An 18659-nucleotide genomic window follows, 5' to 3' on the forward strand; every position below is an offset into this window, starting at 1 on the left:
TTAATCTCTCGTCCCACTTTCTTTGGTCCTCCAAACTGAAGAAATAACAACTTTCTCTCCTATCTCTCTCGCTCCTATCTCTGTCGCTTCTATCTCTCTCCTTCCAAACACAGTGAGAAAATAAGATGATTTTAAGATTGTTTGGCAGGAATGAAATTGAAAGGAAAGAAAAATTTACATATTTAGTAAATGACATAAATAACCCTATCTAAAAAAGATACATATACTTTTTTTTCTTTGAGAGGAAGGATACATATACTTATATTTATTTTCATTCAAAAAATACTTGTATTTATTTATCCAAGAATAATTGAGTCAAAGAAAAAAAATATATTTATGATTTTTCAGATATAAATAACGAGGATTGCTATATAGTACGGATGTTTTTTATACGAAATATCACGGAAGCCTATTAATGCTTACTTTCCATGCGCTCAAACAGTACACGTACAAAATAACATCAGAATTCCAACGAAAATTTTAATGATCAGGCCACACCAATTGAAACCAAAAATTGATAATTATAATCTAGCATCCACCTTATTTGTGACAATAATCTATAAAACATATGGGTAATGTTAACCAGGTCTCCAGAGCACTGGTTAAGAAAGCAAATATATTAATATTATATTGAAACTTGTACAGTCAATTTATTAAAAGTTTAAAAAATATTTCTTTTAATTTTTTTTCCTTAACCAACGTCCTAGGACACCTGTTAACATGACCTAAAACATATACACATTAAATTCAAAAATCCAAATTCTATGTATTATCATAAACATTTTTTAAGGTTAACCATATTAACTAATATCAGTGTAAATTAAATCCATAGTACATCCAGGAACATAATGAAAATTGCAGAACGTTGAAATTGCATGTTTTCAGGCATCCGTGAATTTTCGTATGCCAATCTCCCGTACCAAATATCATTTTCCATAAATAATTTGGTAAACAAAAGCTGAAGTAAATTGATAAATTTTCTAGGAACAATTGAATTGAATTGTTTCTTTTGGTCATCCATTAAAAAACTAGCTTTGCCGTATTAGTGTATAAATGAGTATAAAAATATAATCGATGCTACCATTGCTGAATCTTAATCGACTGTAGTCGACAATCTAGCGTATTCACATATAGGGTCTGTTTGGTAAGGCCACCAAAAGAGCTTATAGCTTATAAGCTCATTTGACAAAAAAAGCTCTGTTTGGTAACTTTTTTTACAATGAGCTTATAGCTTATTTCACGAATTTCAACGAGCTTATAAGCTATTTTTCAGAAGCTATTCCAAGTAGCGTTTGAGCTTATAGCTTATAGCTTCTCACTTTTAATTCCATTTCTACCCTTATTATTCTAACTAAATTCCATTTTTACCCATTACAATTTATTAATATAACTTCCTCATAAATACTACTGTGTCTCTTGCGAACAAAAATCCAATTCTTTTTCAAAAAAATTAAAAAAAGAAGCACTTGTCTTTCCTTGTTTTTTTCTTTTCTTTATACGGCATACCGTCAGTTTTGTTAGTTTTTTTTTTACAAACCAAATATACTTTTTTTAACGTGCAAATCAATATACCTTCAGCTGTATTTTACAATTGATGAAAATATACCTTTTGTTATTTTGAACTAAATAAAAATATACCTTTTGTTATTTTGAACTAAATAAAAATATTTTACATCTATTTAGCATGCATATGATAATTATTAAACTTTTTTTTCAAGAAGATTATATTTAGCGTAACTATCAATTATTGTTAATAATACATATAATAATAATAATAATAATAATAATAATAATAATAATAATAATAATAATAATAATAATAATAATATTAATACATTCCAATAACCGTCTATTATTACACTTAATTTTTTTATAAAGTATAAACACTTAAATGAAAATATTTATATAATATAAAGGATATATTAAGTTAATAAATTTAAAGTATTTTTTCAAAAAATATTTAAATAAAGAATTTTCAAATACTTAAATATTAATTGATATAAATTTTATTATAAATTAAAAATACCCTTTTATGTCATTTTACATTTATCAGCTAGTTGAACCGCTAATTTTACCAAACACTTCAACTAGCTTATCAGTCATCAGCTAGCTTATCAGCTAAAAGCTATCAGCTAGCTTATCAGCTAAAAGCTATCAGCTAGCTTATCAGCTATCCGCTATTTTTACCAAACAGAGCCATAATCAGGCGTTCCGATTTAAGATCAAATTACAAATACAAATTAAATCCTTTTTATTCCCAGTTGTAGTTGTCTGATAAGATTAGACAGTTACAAATACAAATTAAATGGGTTTTTTCACCACTTTTTGGCTCCTTATGTCACCTTTTCGTGCATGGGAGAGAGGGGTGTTTGCGGTTCAGTTTGGATCTGTTTTGAGGCAAAAATTCATCCTATTCAAAGATAAAAATATATGCGGTTCGGTTCGGTTTTGAATGATTAATTTTAAAAAATTGATCTGATCCGATTTGATCCATTTTAACGCGGTTTAATTTGGATTGCTTTTTGGATATCCAAATTACAAATTGTAACTTTTTTTATTAATAATAATCTTATAAAAATATGATAAAATAATCGGTTTGATACGAAATATAACATATGATTTATAAAAAAAAAATTACAGTACAAAATAAAAAATGATTGATTATCTTTGAAACATATGAAATGAAAACAAAATTGATTAAATTAAACTCAAGATTGGTCCTAAGATTTTTGATGCCCTGGGCGAAACAATAAAATTGTGTCCTTTTAATTATTCCAATAGTTTTTTTCTTACATTTTTTGTTGCAAAAAATTCATTTATAATCAAATTTTTAAAAATATATTCTAAATATAATTAATCAAACCGAATTAAATATATATATATATATATATATATATATATATATATATATATATATATATATATATATATATATATATATATAGGGGGCTGTTAACTTGCACCCACCTAAAAACATTAAGGTGCAAGTTAACAAGCTGCACCTACTTGTACTTTACTAAAACACCCTTTTGTCTCTATTAAACTTTATTTTAATTAAAAAGACATTTGTGTAAATAACATAAATAATATTTGTTTATAATAGAAAAACATGGGTGTTTTGGTAAATAACTAGTAGGTGCAACTTGTTAACTTGCACCTTAGTGTTTTTAGGTGGGTGCAAGTTAACAGCCCCCATATATATATATATATATATATATATATATAACTAACTACTAAGTAAAAATAATAATTCTGGTACCCCTAAAGTAATGGTGCCCTAGGTTGCTGCCCCTCCCGTCCACCCTCAAGGCCATCCCTGATTAAACTCATACGTAGTATTAAAAGAATTTAAAAGAAAAAAAAATCTTAATAATGTATTATACTTATAAAAATGGAAATGTATATTAAAATGGGTCATGTTAACTTGTGCCCTTAGTGCACATGTTAAGCAACTCAAAAGTAGAAATTGTTTCTTAAATTTTGTGCATTCAATTAGTTAAAAGTCAAAAAGTTAAATTCAAATACATTAATTATAACAAAATATTTCTATTTTTACTTCTTAACTTGTGCCTTGAGGGCACAAGTTAACATTAGCCTATTAAAATATATGTATTCGATTTGGTTCGGTTTTGAAAAATCAATTCAAAATCCGATCCATTCCGAACGGTTTTCATAAAATGTCATACAACACATGATCTAATATTATTCGATTTTTTGCGGTTTTCGGTTTTTTTAAATCGGTTTGGATTTGAACACCCCTAAAAGAGGGGATTGTTTTTTTGGGTGGATCAATACTTTCTTTTCTTTCTGCTGTTTAGCTATTACCAAACATCAAAAACTCATCCTCTATCATATATTTCTGACATTCTTCTTTCTCTTCAACCAAACAATGTATTTATTTAGTTGAGCACATTTCCCCAATTCCCCCATTTCAAAATTTGAAACCCCTCTCCAAAATTTCACTTACCGCCAAACGTGCTTTTCTACGTCAACTTCCACTTCGAATTATTGCAACTTAATATAACCGTAGAGAAAATCGAAAAACAAAAAGACACTCTTCTTCTTCACCTTCTTCTCGATCTGTGCCCTAAATTCCCAAACAAACCCTAATTCGTTCCAATTCAATGGAATCGCAACCCGAATCAGCTCGCTCACGGCCTAGGCTCTTCATCCAAGAAATGGTCATGCGGAATTTCAAATCTTACGCTGGCGAACAACGCGTTGGTCCCTTTCACAAGGTTAGATTTAGATTCTTCCATTTTTTGAATTTATTTGGTTTAATCGGTTCAATTTTACTTGTGAAGTTGAAATTTGGTGAAATTTTGGTTTCAGAGTTTTTCGGCTGTGGTTGGACCGAATGGAAGTGGGAAGAGTAATGTTATTGATGCTATGTTGTTTGTGTTTGGGAAACGAGCCAAGCAGGTGCGTTTTTTAGAATGTTCTAGAAAGTAATTTGTGCTTGGAAAGTTTTTTTTTTTTTTTTTTTTTTGTGAATTTGTTGTTTAATTGTTTGATTGTGAACTTGTGCTTGCAGATGCGATTGAATAAAGTTTCGGAGCTTATACATAATTCTAGCAATCATCAGAATTTGGATAGTGCTGGGGTTTCTGTTCATTTTCAGGAGATTGTTGATTTGGTACCTTTTCTTATTTACCTTGTTTTGTTACTTTTTAAATTGGGCAAGCAATAAAGTCTTCAAATTTGATGTCCAATGTGTTTTTATTGCTTTTGTGAAGAATGAAAATATTGTAGAATTTTTTTTTTATTTTTTTCTCAATTTCATTTGATATATTATTACTATTGTCCCCATTGTTACAGTCTAGTGGTTTGACTGTGAGGATATTTGATGTGTGTGCCTGGGTTCGATCCAGTGTCTCCACATTTCCCCTCTCCTGTGTATGTTTATGTGAGTATGTGTTGACCACTAGGCCAATAGCATAACAAAAAAATAAATATATTTTCACTAATAATTCTAAAAATGGCATCGTTTCTCGTCACTTTATTTCATGATTTTTATAATTTACGAAAGGGTAAATAAGAAAGGAAGTATAACCAGAATGTAAAACTAAAGAAGGAACAAAGCTGAAAAGAATTTGGGCTTTTGGGTATAACTCAACCCCATGAGGAATGAGGACTGTCCAAACTTTATAAGCACTACTTAAGCCATATCTCTAGGCGATGTGAGTTTAAACCCACCCCCTAACGCTATGTAAGCCAGTACAATGAAGGTCATGGAGGCTGCAATGAAAGTAAGCCAGTACAATGAAGGTCATGGAGGCTGCAATGAAAGCAGCCTGTTCCGAAATTACGGTGGCTAGAGGTGTGTCGCAATTAAGGTGGAATTTCCAGCAGACGTTTAGTAGTAAAACTTATCAATGGAAAATCAAGGGGGAAAATGATAAGCGCCCTTAGTTTACACACCGGCCCCTTACTCTTTGCTTTTTAATTATTTTTTGTTTGCTTATTTTCCTTTCGTTTGTTCTGTCATGAGCTTGTTTTTAAGTAGACCTTTATATCACACTGCCAGTGGTAAGAAGAGTTTTCAGATTTACAGTTTGATGACCCTTTAGTGTTTTTCATCTTCGATATTTAAAATTTTTCCTTCAATTTGTTCTGGCACGAGCTTGTTTTTAAGGAGACCTTTATACCACACTGCCAGTGGTAAAAAGAGTTTTCAGACTTACAGTTTTAGACCCTTTTGTGTTTTTCATCTTTGATCTTTCATATTTAAAAATTAGACTTGAATTTTGTATGGCTGCAGGAAGATGGAACATATGAGACTGTTCCTGAAACTGACTTTGTGATTACAAGGGTTGCTTTTCGGGACAACTCCTCTAAGTATTACATTAATAACCGTTCAAGTAACTTCACTGAAGTTACCAAGAAATTGAAGGGGAAAGGTGTTGACCTTGACAATAATAGGTTTCTGATCCTTCAGGTTGGTTATTTCATATAAGATGCTTTTAATTTATATTTTTTTGCAGGTTGTTGGTCCTATATATCTCTTTTGATGCTTGAACTGTTTCTTATCAGGGCGAAGTTGAGCAGATTTCACTTATGAAACCAAAATCTCAAGGACCTCATGATGAAGGCTTTCTAGAATATTTGGAAGATATCATTGGGACCAACAAATATGTAGAAAAAATTGATGAGTCATATAAACAGTGAGCACTCTTTCTCCATTTCAATTCTGGAATGCAAACTTCTGAATGAACATTAAAAAAACATAGATACTATTTGTTGTTGTTGCTGCCTAATTTGGTTTGATTTGCTAATTACAATTAAATATATGGGGCACACATAAGAGTTTTTTTTTGGAGTTTATTTGGGGTTATGTGTGACATAAATACCCAAGCAAGTATTAGGATAGACTTATAAACATAGCTTAAGGCCTACCCATAAGTTCTTGGGTCATTTTAATAAGCTTCTCATATAAGCTTATGAAAGTTAATATATGTCATAAGCTCTTTTGACATGAGCTCTAATTTGATAAAGCTGTCATGACCTACCTATAAGCTTTCATGTTATAAGCTGTTTACTAAACTGCTTATGACATGTTTACCCAAACAAACAGTGGTTCAGTTCACTTTTTCGATTTAAAACATCTTATGATCAGTTAGGAAACTATGAAAACCGATTGATAGGAACCTAAATTTTGTGTGGTTCACACTAAGGGCCCGTTTGATGGTCAGGATAGGATAGAGGCAGGATATGATATAAAGCTGGATAGAGATAGGATATGATAAGGACATGATAAACATTAATCATATCATGTGTTTGATGCGCACATGATAACAAACATGCTATCATCATAATTAAATGAACAAATTTCTCTCATAATTAATTAAATATTATAAAAATGGAATGTTATTAATCATAATAGAAAAAACATGCTATCATTATTTTAAAAATGACAATATTTTAAAAATGGCAAAATATCAGGATAATAAATAAGGAATGATTTTCTAATCCCATTAGGATAATTTCTAACCCAGCCTATACTCAGGATAGAAATTACAAAGGAAAGTCAGGATAGGATAGGAAAATGGTTTATTTTATCCTATCCCGTTGGTGCATCAAACATGAGATTTAAGCAGAATATGATTAATGTATCATATCCTGTCTCCCTATCCTGACCATCAAACGCACCCTAAAGATACCATTACATATAAGAAGATAACTATACAAGATAAGGATATACAGAAAAAGTAGTAAAGACTGGATAAGCAGCAACTCAAGGGGCTGCAGCCTCCCAGTTCCCTAGCACCTGAATCACTTTATTCCTCTCCTTTACATAAGACCAATTCAGTCATATTAGATTGACAAACTCCTTTCTTGTTCTCCACTCACGTTATGTTACAACCACTTAATAGACAACAGCCCCTATTCCCAGTCACTCAGATATTCTGTTATAACGGCTGAGAGTCATACATTGGATACTGATCAACAACAACCACCAAGCCTTATCTTACTAAGTGGGGTCGGCTACATGAATCAAACGACGCCATAGTGTTCTATCAAAAACCATGTCTTTTTCCAACTCATTTATCTCTAGATCCTTCCTAACAGTTTCTTGTATAGTTTTTCTAGGTCTACCCCTACCTCTACATTGTATAGTGATATGGCATGAAAAGTGGTTATAAGTGATGAACATCCCTCATCTTAAAAGTTGGTTTTCTGGACTTGATTTAGGCCCAACCCATCCACATCTCTCTAGCAAGCTGCGGCAGCTGTTATACAGCTATCATCACTTAACTGCCTAAGCTACTAATTACAAAAGAAAGTATAAACTATATATACTCTATAATAAGGACCCATTTTTCATACTTTATTGGCGACACACTGCTTAAATAATCACTTGGATTTCAGTTATAGTATATAATTTCTAATATCTGAAGTATTGTTGATGTTTTAGGTTAGAATCTCTAAATGAGAGAAGATCCGGTGTGGTGCAAATGGTCAAGCTATCTGAGAAAGAAAGAGACAGCTTGGAGGCATGTAAAATTGTGGTTATATGGATCACATGATATTTGAACAACCCCTAACAGTTTTTTTGAAACAGGATGTGAAGAATGAAGCAGAAGCATACATGCTCAAAGAGTTATCTTTGTTGAAATGGCAAGAGAAGGCTACAACGCTAGCTGTTGATGATACAGGTGGAAAAATGGATGAGTTACAAGTGGGTGTTGCTAGCCTGGAAGAAAATCTTAAGGCAGAAAGGTAATTTTGAATTTCACCTATAGTTTCTTTATAAATATATATATATATATATATATATATATATATATATATCACTTTCCTAACTATTCGCCTTTCTTATGCTTGACTCATGAAGAACTTTGTGATATCTTATTCCAGGGATAAGATCCAAGAAAATAAACAGATTCTGAAAGAGCTTGAAACTAAGCACAACAAGTATATTCAAATACAAGAGGTTTGCACGACATGGAACTTGACTTGAACTTATCAGTTTGCATGATGACATGGCATGGCATTATATGCTTGGTGATAAGCTCATCAGGTAGTAACCAAGTTTTTTCATGTAACAGGAGCTAGATAATGATATGAGGAAGTGTAAGGAAGAATTCAAGGAGTTTGAGAGGCAGGATGTCAAGTTTCGAGAAGATTATAAGCACATGAATCAGAAGATCAAGAAGCTGGAGGATAAAGCCGAAAAGGTAATGGGAATACATGATTTTTTGCACTTGAATATATGCATGAGAGATGTGCCTTATCCATTCATTCGTATTTCAGGATTCATCAAAAATCGAAGCTCTTGTGAAAGAGGGTGAAAACTCAAATGATATGATACCAAAACTTGAGGATAATATCCCTAAACTGCAAAAGTTGTTGACCGATGAGGAGAAGGTCTTGGAAGAAATCACAGAGAGTTCTAAAGGTAGACCCTTGTCTTTTTTAAGTACTGATATGCTTGAAGTTGCCTTTAATTAAATTTGATTTACTGAATGCCTTTCATATGATGCTTTTAGTCATAACCTCATTAAAACTTTTCAGTTCTTAAAGATGCTCCCTTGCAACATTTGTCGTTTACCATATTGATTGTTAAACTTATAATGCTTGGCTTGGTTAGGTTCTCAATTCTGATACATAGCCGATTGTCCTGGATTTTAGCTTATCCAAATATAAATTGATAGAGAATAATGATTTTAATATGTTTGATTGGTTCAATATAGTTGTGAACTGGTGCCAGACCCTCAGCAAGGCTCAATCAACTATATGAATTTTTTTCTTCTTTTTATTGAACCAATTGTCAATCAGTTATTAAACTACCAAGGTATGAGCCAATGCATATTGGTTTAGTCTCTTCTTAAAAAATAGTAGGTTGCTTGATGGGAAAACTGAACCTCGTTTTTGGTATTTCATGCTAATTTTTAAATGTTTTAAGAGAGAGAGAGAGAGAGAGAGAGAGAGAGAGCATTGCACTTGAAAAGAGAAGGCGAAGTATAAAAATCAATTGATTTCTCACACTACTTCTCTGCTGCATATCGTAATTAAAAAGTTACCACAGCATAAAATTAGAAAATAAAAACTGTGCCTAATCTACTGATTGTCTTCTTATGCCGTGGAAGTACTTCAACCTCCTGCGGTCCTTCATTTTGAACTAAGCTGCTAACTTATCCCTCAAAATCTGTTTTTCTACTTCATCAGCCTGTCCAAATTATATTAAATTGATTCCATATGCACAAATGGAGCCAATATATTCTACGAGCAGTAGTGGAGATTCATTGTAGTTTTTCTTTGTTTGTCAAATTCAAATAATTTTTTATTATTGGTAAACAGTTGAAACTGAGAAATTCCGCTCTGAGCTTGCTAAATTTCGTTCGGAGCTTGAACCTTGGGAAAAAGATTTGATCGAGCACAAGGGAAAGCTTGAGGTTGCATCTAGCGAGGCCAAGCTTCTAAATGAGAAGGTGATAATGATTTCTCTTATTTTAAATACTTGGTCTCAGCTTGGAAGACAATGATTAGTCTTGTCTTGAAAATTTCTGGATATATTCAAATAACGCATCGTAATTGCAGAAGGACTAGTATCTTTCTCTTTGTCCAGGCAAACAAACGAAAGTGTTGTCAATGTCACTTTAATAATTCAACTCTTTTGGTCCACACTTATGTTTTTGTACAGTTTTGCAGTATCTCTTTGATATTGCATGTTTATGTTCCTCTTCTCTAGGTACTCAAACAAAAAGTATTGTCACTTTTATAATTCAACTCTTACGATTAACACCTTTTTGTTTGTACAGTTTTGTATTATGTCTTCAACATTGCATTTAACAAGACATGTGATAAATATTTTAATTGTGTTTCATAGCAGGTGAAATCTTCTTGTTTTCTTAGTTGAGTGGTTGTAATAATTTTGATGCTGTTGAGGGACTACTGTCCGTGGCTTTGTGTTATTGAAGCATTAATCCTTTCTTGTGTTGGATTAGAATTTAGCTTTCATTGGTGGATTGAGATTCACCCAATTGTGTCCAAATATCGTTTATAATCTTGCTATGCATTTTATGGATGTATGCATAGCTATCTGAACTTATGAAATGTGATATATAGTATATACAAAAATAGTAGCACAAACCCAAGTTTTACTGTCACTAAAACAGCAAAGGCAATCAATTTCTGACATGCATGCTTGGGATCTACAGAACTAATTTATTTATTATGTATTATCAATGTCATGCATATATAAACCAGAATCCATATATGAGGTTGAAGGTGATTCTTGATGTTTTTCTTTTCAGCATGAAGGTGCTCGTGAAGCCTTTGAAGGTGCTCAAAATCAGATGAAAATTATAACAGAAACAATTAAATCAAAAACTGCAAGCATTTCTCAAATTAAGAGTAATATAGAAAAGAGCAAGTGTGAAGCGTCAGAAGCTCACAGAGTGGAAGAAGTGAGCAAATTTACCTTCTTGATTCCACTGTAACATTTTTTTCCCAGGCTTTTGGTGATAATGTTCTTTTTCTTAAGGAATGTATCAAAGAACAAGATGCCCTGATTCCTCTTGAACAAGGTGCTAGACAGAAAGTTGCTGAAATGAAGTCTGTTTTGGATTCAGAGAAGAGCCAGGGATCAGTTCTAAAAGCAGTCATGAAAGCTAAGGAAACCGGACAAATAGAAGGAATATATGGACGGATGGGTGACCTAGGTGCCATTGATGGTAAGGTTTTTTAATTGCAATCTTTCTGGCCTCACAATGTTCTTTTCAAGTTTTCCAAATTAGATCCCTTTCATGCTATAAAAGCTGCAAAAGCACCCTAATACGTGATGGTCCTGATTGTTTCTATTATTACCAGCAGAAAGAAGGGCACTAACATGCGCGTCTATCTGCATTTTTTATTGTATAATATCTTCTTTAATTTAAATTCATTTATTTCTATTGTTTTATAATAAACTTGTTAAATTTTACTTTGAATATTCAACTTATGTTTTTAAATTTTAATTTTCTTGAAAAAAATATGTTGTTATTGGAAAGTTTGTTATAGAATTACAAGAGAATAGGTAATTAGTTTTAGTTTCCTATGTTATGGTGCAACTTAAATTTAAATTTGAAAAATATTGAGTTGTTAAGGGTAAAAATGTCTAAGAAAACGTCCGATCAAAAACTAGTTAATAGGTAGTTAACTTTTGAGTTGCCCTTATATGATGATATTGATTGTAGTTTGAAGGTTTAAGTTAACTCATGAGGAATAATCACTTTTCCTTCTTCAGACATAATTTAGAACACATTCTAATATCCAACCTCTCAAAAGCAAATATATCATACATATCATCTATATATCATGTTTTATTTTTAGCAGCATAAGCAAAGTTTTTATGTAGTAGACATTTGAAATTCATGGGTAATAGGATCTGTAGTTTCTTATGAATTGATTATTATTAGTTATAATTTAAATGAGATGCGCTGACAGTGTAAAATAGTTTTACACCGTCATCCAATAAGAACTCATCATATTGCCATGTAAGTCTAAATTATAACCACTTTTTAAAAATAATAACCAAATACTCGATTCTTGTTGGATATGAATGCACAAGTAGTTTACACTGACAGCGCATCCCTCCTTTTCCCTATTAGTTACTAGTTTACACTTTCCAAATATTTTTGGCTTAGTTTTACTTGTTGAATGATATCATGTTAAATTATAAATACGAAGTATTAAATTTATTTTCCAATCGATCTGGTTGCTTGTGACCAGTGATTTTGTTGGCATTGTATGTCATCAGAGCATACCACAATATTGACGTCTGAAATATTTTTGGCTTAGTTTTACTTGTTGAATGATATCATGTTAAATTATAAATACGAAGTATTGAATTTATTTTCCAATCGATCTGGTTGCTTGTGAACAGTGATTTTGTTGGCATTGTATGTCATCAGAGTATACCACAATATTGACATCTGAAGTTTGATAATTGCAGCAAAGTTTGATGTTGCAATATCAACAGCATGTTCTGGGCTTGACTATATTGTCGTGGAAACAACAAATGCAGCACAAGCCTGTGTTGAGTTGCTTCGTAAAGAGAATCTTGGCGTTGCTACGTTCATGATATTGGTATTTATTTTATTGTTATATTATCTAATATGTTTCTGTTGCTGAATAGCTGTTTAAGATTTTAAATGGTGTAAATCAATTTGCTCACTTTAATTTCTGGACTACTCCAGTTTGATTTGTAAAGCATGGCTGAATTAATTCCTTAGCTATTTGCAAATTCATGTTTTTTTTCACATTGATTTCCAAGTTTTAGCTTCACTTAAATGTTATATTAAATAGTATTGTTGATTTGATTGAATTGAATACGATTTCCCAGTGATTATCTATATATTTTTTTTTGTTTTTCAATAATAATAATTTCTCTTAAAAAAAAAAATTAAAACCAAATCAGACAAAAATACTTATAGTAGCATTTTTTTTTTATTTTTTTTATTTATTTTTCAGGAGAAGCAAGTTGATCTTCTTCCAATGATGAAAAAGAGCGTAAGCACTCCAGAGGGGGTTCCCCGTCTTTTTGATTTAGTAAAGGTTCGAGATGAAAGAATGAAACTTGCTTTCTTTGCAGCACTTCGAAACACAGTTGTTGCTAAGGATCTTGACCAGGTCAGTTGTTCCTCCCAGGCAGAAAACTTTGTTCTGATTATAAATTCAAGATTTACTATAGATTAGTTTTGAAATTTTGCTTCTTATATCATAAATCTCATTAAGTTTGTTTTAAGATACAAAAAATAATACTGAATTGTATGGCCTAATATAATTATTGGTTGTTTTAAAACAAAAATATATTACTTTGGTCTTGGGCAGTTAATTTGCAACTGTTTGTATCAGAAAAGGAAGGGATTAAATAGCGACATTTTTTCTCTCCTGTAAAAATTTTAGGCTTCACGCATAGCATATGGTGGAAACAATGAGTTTCGGCGAGTTGTTACTCTTGATGGTGCACTTTTTGAAAAATCTGGAACAATGAGTGGTGGGGGAAGTAAGCCCAAAGGTGGGAAGATGGGCACATCGATTCGAGCTACAAATGTGTCTGGAGAAGCTGTTGCAAGTGCTGAGAGGGAATTGTCTGGATTGACCGATAAATTGAATAAAATTCGGCAAAGAATGATGGATGCTGTGAAAGAATACCAGGAAGTGGAAAAAAAAATTGCTGCTTGGGAAATGGAGCTGGCTAAAAGCCAGAAGGAGGTAATGCTTGTTTCTGAGTCTAGTAAGGCACATTTATGGAGTTGTTGGTGCAAGGCATTGAGTTTTCCCCCTTCTTCTACAGGTTGACAGTTTGAATTCACAATATAGTTATATTGAAAAACAACTTGGTTCCCTTGAAGTTGCATCAAATCCACAAGAGAACGAGCTTGATCGGTTGAAAGAGCTGAAGAAGATTATTTCTGCAGAAGAAAGAGAGATTAATAGACTTACTGACGGATCTAAAAAACTGAAGGAAAAGGTGGGCTTTGAACTTCCTTATGTTTGTAACTTTGAATTCCTTTGCTTGACTGGTCTTGCATGCCATCTTTATCTTTTGATATCCAGCAGTGTTTGCAGTTAACAAAGGCTATATCTTTATTTAACTTAAGTTAGCCAAATGGATTCCCCATTTTTAGGTTTCGGAGCTTCAGAAGAAAATAGAGAATGCTGGAGGTGAAAAATTAAAATCTCAGAAGTTGAAGGTCCAGAAAATTCAGTCTGTAAGTATCCTGTATATTGAGAACTTTCAATTCAATCTGATACCTTGTCTATACTAATGGTGCCCATTTTCTAGGATATTGACAAGGCCAGCTCAGAGATCAATCGTCATAAGGTTCAAATAGAGACGGGCCAAAAGATGATGAAGAAGTTGACTAAGGGAATAGAGGAGTCAAAGAAGGAAAAAGAACGGTTAGCCGAGGAGAGGGAAAAGTTAAAAGGAAACTTCAAAGAAATAGAGCAGAAAGCATTTGCTGTTCAAAAGAATTATGAGAAAACAGAAGAGGTTCTTTTCCTTGTTCTTTTGCTTTTTTGGTTATATAAACTATGCAGTGCATTTACATGGTTAAATTCATTAAAAGGGATAGTAAAATATACCTATTCATAGTTGTATATAGAAAACAGTGGTGGTGGTGGTTGTATGATCATGTATTGTTTACATTACTCTGTAGATGATTAAGAAACATCGGGATGTCTTAGAGGAAGCAAGATCTGAGCATGATAAGATGAAAAAAGCAGTGGACGAATTGCGTGCATCTGAGGTACTTGTTGTGTGATAATTTTTTCTCTTAAAGTTGGAGCTTTCTCATTGTAATCTTTATTTTGCAGGTTGATGCTGATTTTAAATTAAAAGACATGAAGAAAGCATACAAAGAATTAGAAATAAAGGGGAAAGGTTACAGGAAAAGACTAGATGAGTTGCAAACTGCTATTTCCAAGCATCTTGAGCAGTATGTCATTTAATATCTGTTTTGGAATACATTCACCACTATTCTGAAATTCTTATAAGATAAATTGGGTGCAGAATTCAGGTAGATTTAGTGGATAATGAAAAGCTACATGCTACATTGACTGAAGAACATCTCAATGCTGCTTGTGACCTGAAAAAGGCCTGTGAAACGGTAGCATTGCTTGAAGCTCAACTGAAAGAGATGAATCCAAATCTTGATTCAATTGCAGAGTAGGGCTTTTCCCAATTTATTATCCTGACTGGCTTCCTTTTTGGTGTTGCACTGAAGTGTTTCTTAATTTATGATATCAGGTTTCGCAAGAAGGTAGCATTGTACAATGAACGAGTTGAAGAACTTAATGCAGTCACTCAGGAGCGAGATGATATAAAGAAGCAACATGATGAATTGAGAAAGAGGAGGTGTGCATGCTATTTCTTTTGTATCATTGACTATTTTATGATTTCCTATTTGTGAAAATTTATGCTGAATATTTAATTTCAGATTGGATGAGTTTATGGAAGGTTTTAATGCCATATCATTAAAGTTAAAGGAAATGTACCAGGTATGTATGGAAATCCCCTCCCTCCTGTCTCTCACACACAACAAAAACAAAACATTTTTGGATTATTATGTTTGCATGACTTCTGATAACAATGAATTTGTGTTTGCACTGCCTCTTATAAACTGACAGATACATAAATAACAAGGGCGTAGATTCTCAGATCCAGTTAATAGAACTGGATATTAGATTAGGAATAAGGAAATCATAGAAAGAAGCAGCAGAATAGGAAACAACACTCTTCATTAATGGGAATGTAAACCCTTCCCACCCTCTCGTTTAACTGGAAACGCTGAAGGGTGGTTTACATTTCAAAATGATTTCGATTCTCCTTGTCACATAAGATTCACCCTTTACAATGAGAATGAAAATATGAACAAAAAAAAGTTCCTCATAATCCCTCAAATTGCAAATTTTTTTGAAACCTTAAATGAAATATGGGAACGATACATTCCCAATCTCATTTATCCCGAAATATATAGGCATATCTTGAAACAAGTGCACACTTAGGATCTTAAGTGGTCCACAAACTTAATATATCGAGAATAATTTTAATCAGAAGATAGATACATGGTTCCATTGTCAAGTACTACTTGCATGATATTTTATATACCAATTTTTTTCATAAATATGTCCTAAAGCTCAGAGTTCTCTCGGGCATTAATTGTAATACTGTACATAACTCTCACCAACATAGTTCCTAATGGATTCCACAGGGTTGTGATAATCAACAAGTATTACCTTTTTTTTTTTTTATTGTTTGCAGATGATTACCCTTGGAGGTGATGCAGAACTCGAGCTTGTGGATTCTTTAGATCCTTTCTCTGAAGGCGTTGTATTTAGTGTTAGACCACCAAAGAAAAGCTGGAAAAATATTGCTAACTTATCGGGTGGTGAAAAGGTATCTTCTCATCCTCCCTCTCTTTGTTTGATTTTTCACCTCAATTCATGCATTATATGATTCATGGACAAATATCTTTCTCTCTGTTAATATTGAGTGGTGTATTTTTGTTATTTATTTTCCAGACTCTTAGCTCATTGGCTCTTGTATTTGCTCTTCATCATTACAAGCCTACGCCGCTTTATGTAATGGATGAAATTGACGCGGCTTTAGGTACTTGCTATTAACTTTATTGCTAAACTATTTTATTGTAATTGCCGAGTCTTGCAATACACTAAACTATGTGCTATATGGTCTGGCAGACTTCAAGAATGTATCTATCGTCGGGCATTATGTGAAAGACAGGACTAAGGATGCTCAATTCATAATCATTAGGTAAGTTTGGTTCTTGAAGCAAGTGTTTTCTCAGGTTATTAATAAATATTTGTTTAATCAGTTCTAATACTTAGCTTGGTATGCTCATTTTTGCAGTCTAAGGAACAATATGTTTGAATTGGCTGATCGACTTGTTGGTATTTATAAAACTGATAATTGCACAAAGAGCATCACTATTGATCCGTGCAGTTTTGTCGTTTGCCAGAAGGGTGCATGAGATTTGTGGGTGTACTTAGAGATGTTAAATTGTAGAATGCTTAAATAGATTTGTGGTTGTACTTGTGCCAGATTTTTTGGGTACAAGTCTCTTGTACCAGTTTGATCAGGCATATAATTGTTATTGTTATTTATTAATTTATTAGTGTGCTATGTATTCTGTATGACATCCAAGCTAACTTTTAATTGTAGCATGAACATACATCAGAGATAAATGTAAAATATATGTAATTAGTTTTATTTGTTAAATTCGTATTATATTTGTAATATTTAAAAATAGATGTTGACAATTTACACATCAATATTTTGCATTAAAATTTGCTAAAAACGTTTAATTAGCTTGATAAAAAAAAGAGATAATTACACTCACCTCCCTTGAGTTTTAACCAAATGACGCTGACACCCCTCTAGTTTTAAAACATACACTAACCTCCCTTAAGTTTTCATCAATTAGACAAACAACTTCCTTCTATATTAACACTGTTAATTGTGTTAATATTCTGTTAGTTTTTACAGTCAGATATGTCTGTTAACTTGATTGTGTGTAAAGGGACATACTTTGCTAATTTTAAAGAGAGGGTCAAGAGGATGACGATGGGAGAGACTTTGCCAATTCCAGTGAAAGAGTCGCAATTGGAACAATGAGATGTATATGTATTTTTAGATAGACGATAGAGAGAGGGGGATTGAATAAAATCAATCCAATTGGTGCTAAAGAATGAATAGTTAAATATACACATGAGAATGTATTAGATGGCTCCAATTTTGGCTTTGAAGGAGGATGCAGAGGTTCTAATTGAATTTGAGTGTATCTTCAAATGTGAGCAAATGATTAAAAGAACTGCGCTAACACTTGAGACAGATGAAGGAAGATGTATGGGTTATAACTCAATAGAGACAAATTAATGAATTACTGAATGTTTGTAATATTTATTTTGTGATGCTGGTATTGTATCGTTGGATTATGAGAGATTGTTGGACATCCACATCTCTCGATTTTTTCGGAGAGGTTGGATATGTATCATGGATAATGTATGAATTTGTTAAAAGTTAACAGAAATTTAACAGTGTTAACAAAGAAGGGAGGTGTTTATCTTTTGATGAAAATTTAAGGGAGGTTAATGTAAGTTTTAAAACTAGAGGGGGTGTCTTTGTTATTTCGATAGAACTTAGGGGAGGTGAATGTAATTTTCCCTTCTAATACAAACTTTTTGGCTTACATAATACATATCTGGCTTGATTGTATCGTATTTGGACTAGTTATGAGCGAAAATATTTGGCTTGCATTCAAAACTTTAATCATCCAACATATTTTGAATGTGCTAAAAAATTTATATTAAATTCATGTTTTGTTACAAGAAAAAAAGAATTTGGAAAATATTGTCATAATTTTCTATCCATTTTTGGAAAATTTCATTAAAAAATATGAAGAGTTGATTAAAAAGTAGGGACTAATTTCATTGATGAAATTTTTTGGATGGACCAAAAGCCAAATAAATATTTTAGAGAGACTAAAATTAAATGTTGGTACATTTAGAGGTACCATTTACTTATTTAACCCATATGATATAATAAACATTAACATAATAAATTCATATATTTTTTTAAAACAAAGAGGGGGAAGCTGCACCCTAATTGAAGGGCTATGAAGTCCCTAAAAAATACACCCCAAACAAGAGTA

At 32.2% G+C, this 18659-nt stretch overlaps 1 protein-coding gene across 2 annotated transcripts; it reads left to right on the plus strand.

The window, feature by feature from the left end:
* The first annotated feature begins 3929 nt into the window (after positions 1–3929).
* Positions 3930–17227, plus strand: LOC146900510 (structural maintenance of chromosomes protein 4-like). Of its 2 annotated transcripts, XM_085738427.1 has the most exons (28): positions 3930–4238; positions 4333–4422; positions 4535–4636; positions 5762–5938; positions 6034–6164; positions 7916–7994; positions 8063–8220; positions 8359–8434; positions 8550–8678; positions 8755–8899; positions 9802–9932; positions 10758–10910; positions 10988–11177; positions 12437–12570; positions 12955–13113; positions 13390–13698; positions 13781–13957; positions 14115–14198; positions 14273–14482; positions 14649–14738; positions 14806–14927; positions 15002–15157; positions 15239–15346; positions 15429–15489; positions 16253–16387; positions 16513–16600; positions 16690–16762; positions 16859–17227. In XM_085738427.1, the coding sequence occupies exons 1-28, from the start codon at positions 4125–4127 to the stop codon at positions 16977–16979; spliced, it is 3702 nt and encodes a 1233-aa protein (XP_085594553.1). In that variant the 5' UTR covers positions 3930–4124; the 3' UTR covers positions 16980–17227. The 2 variants fall into 2 exon arrangements, with proteins under 2 accessions (XP_085594553.1, XP_085594554.1); XM_085738428.1 differs by lacking the exons at positions 3930–4238; positions 4333–4422; positions 4535–4636; positions 5762–5938; positions 6034–6164 and adding an exon at positions 7196–7783.
* The last annotated feature ends 1432 nt before the right edge of the window (positions 17228–18659 follow it).

Source organism: Medicago sativa, chromosome 8 (assembly GCF_051527215.1).
Source record: "Medicago sativa cultivar Bolivia chromosome 8, Bolivia_mono, whole genome shotgun sequence".
In the NCBI taxonomy this organism is placed as follows: Eukaryota; Viridiplantae; Streptophyta; class Magnoliopsida; order Fabales; family Fabaceae; genus Medicago; species Medicago sativa.

Coding starts and splice junctions, on each gene's coding strand:
- LOC146900510 (XM_085738427.1), top strand. CDS start 4,125: ATGGAATCGCAACCCGAATCAGCTCGCTCACGGCCTAGGCTCTTCATC. Junction 5,939..6,033: donor ATAGGTTTCTGATCCTTCAG/GTTGGTTATTTC, acceptor GTTTCTTATCAG/GGCGAAGTTGAGCAGATTTC. Junction 6,165..7,915: donor ATTGATGAGTCATATAAACA/GTGAGCACTCTT, acceptor TTGATGTTTTAG/GTTAGAATCTCTAAATGAGA.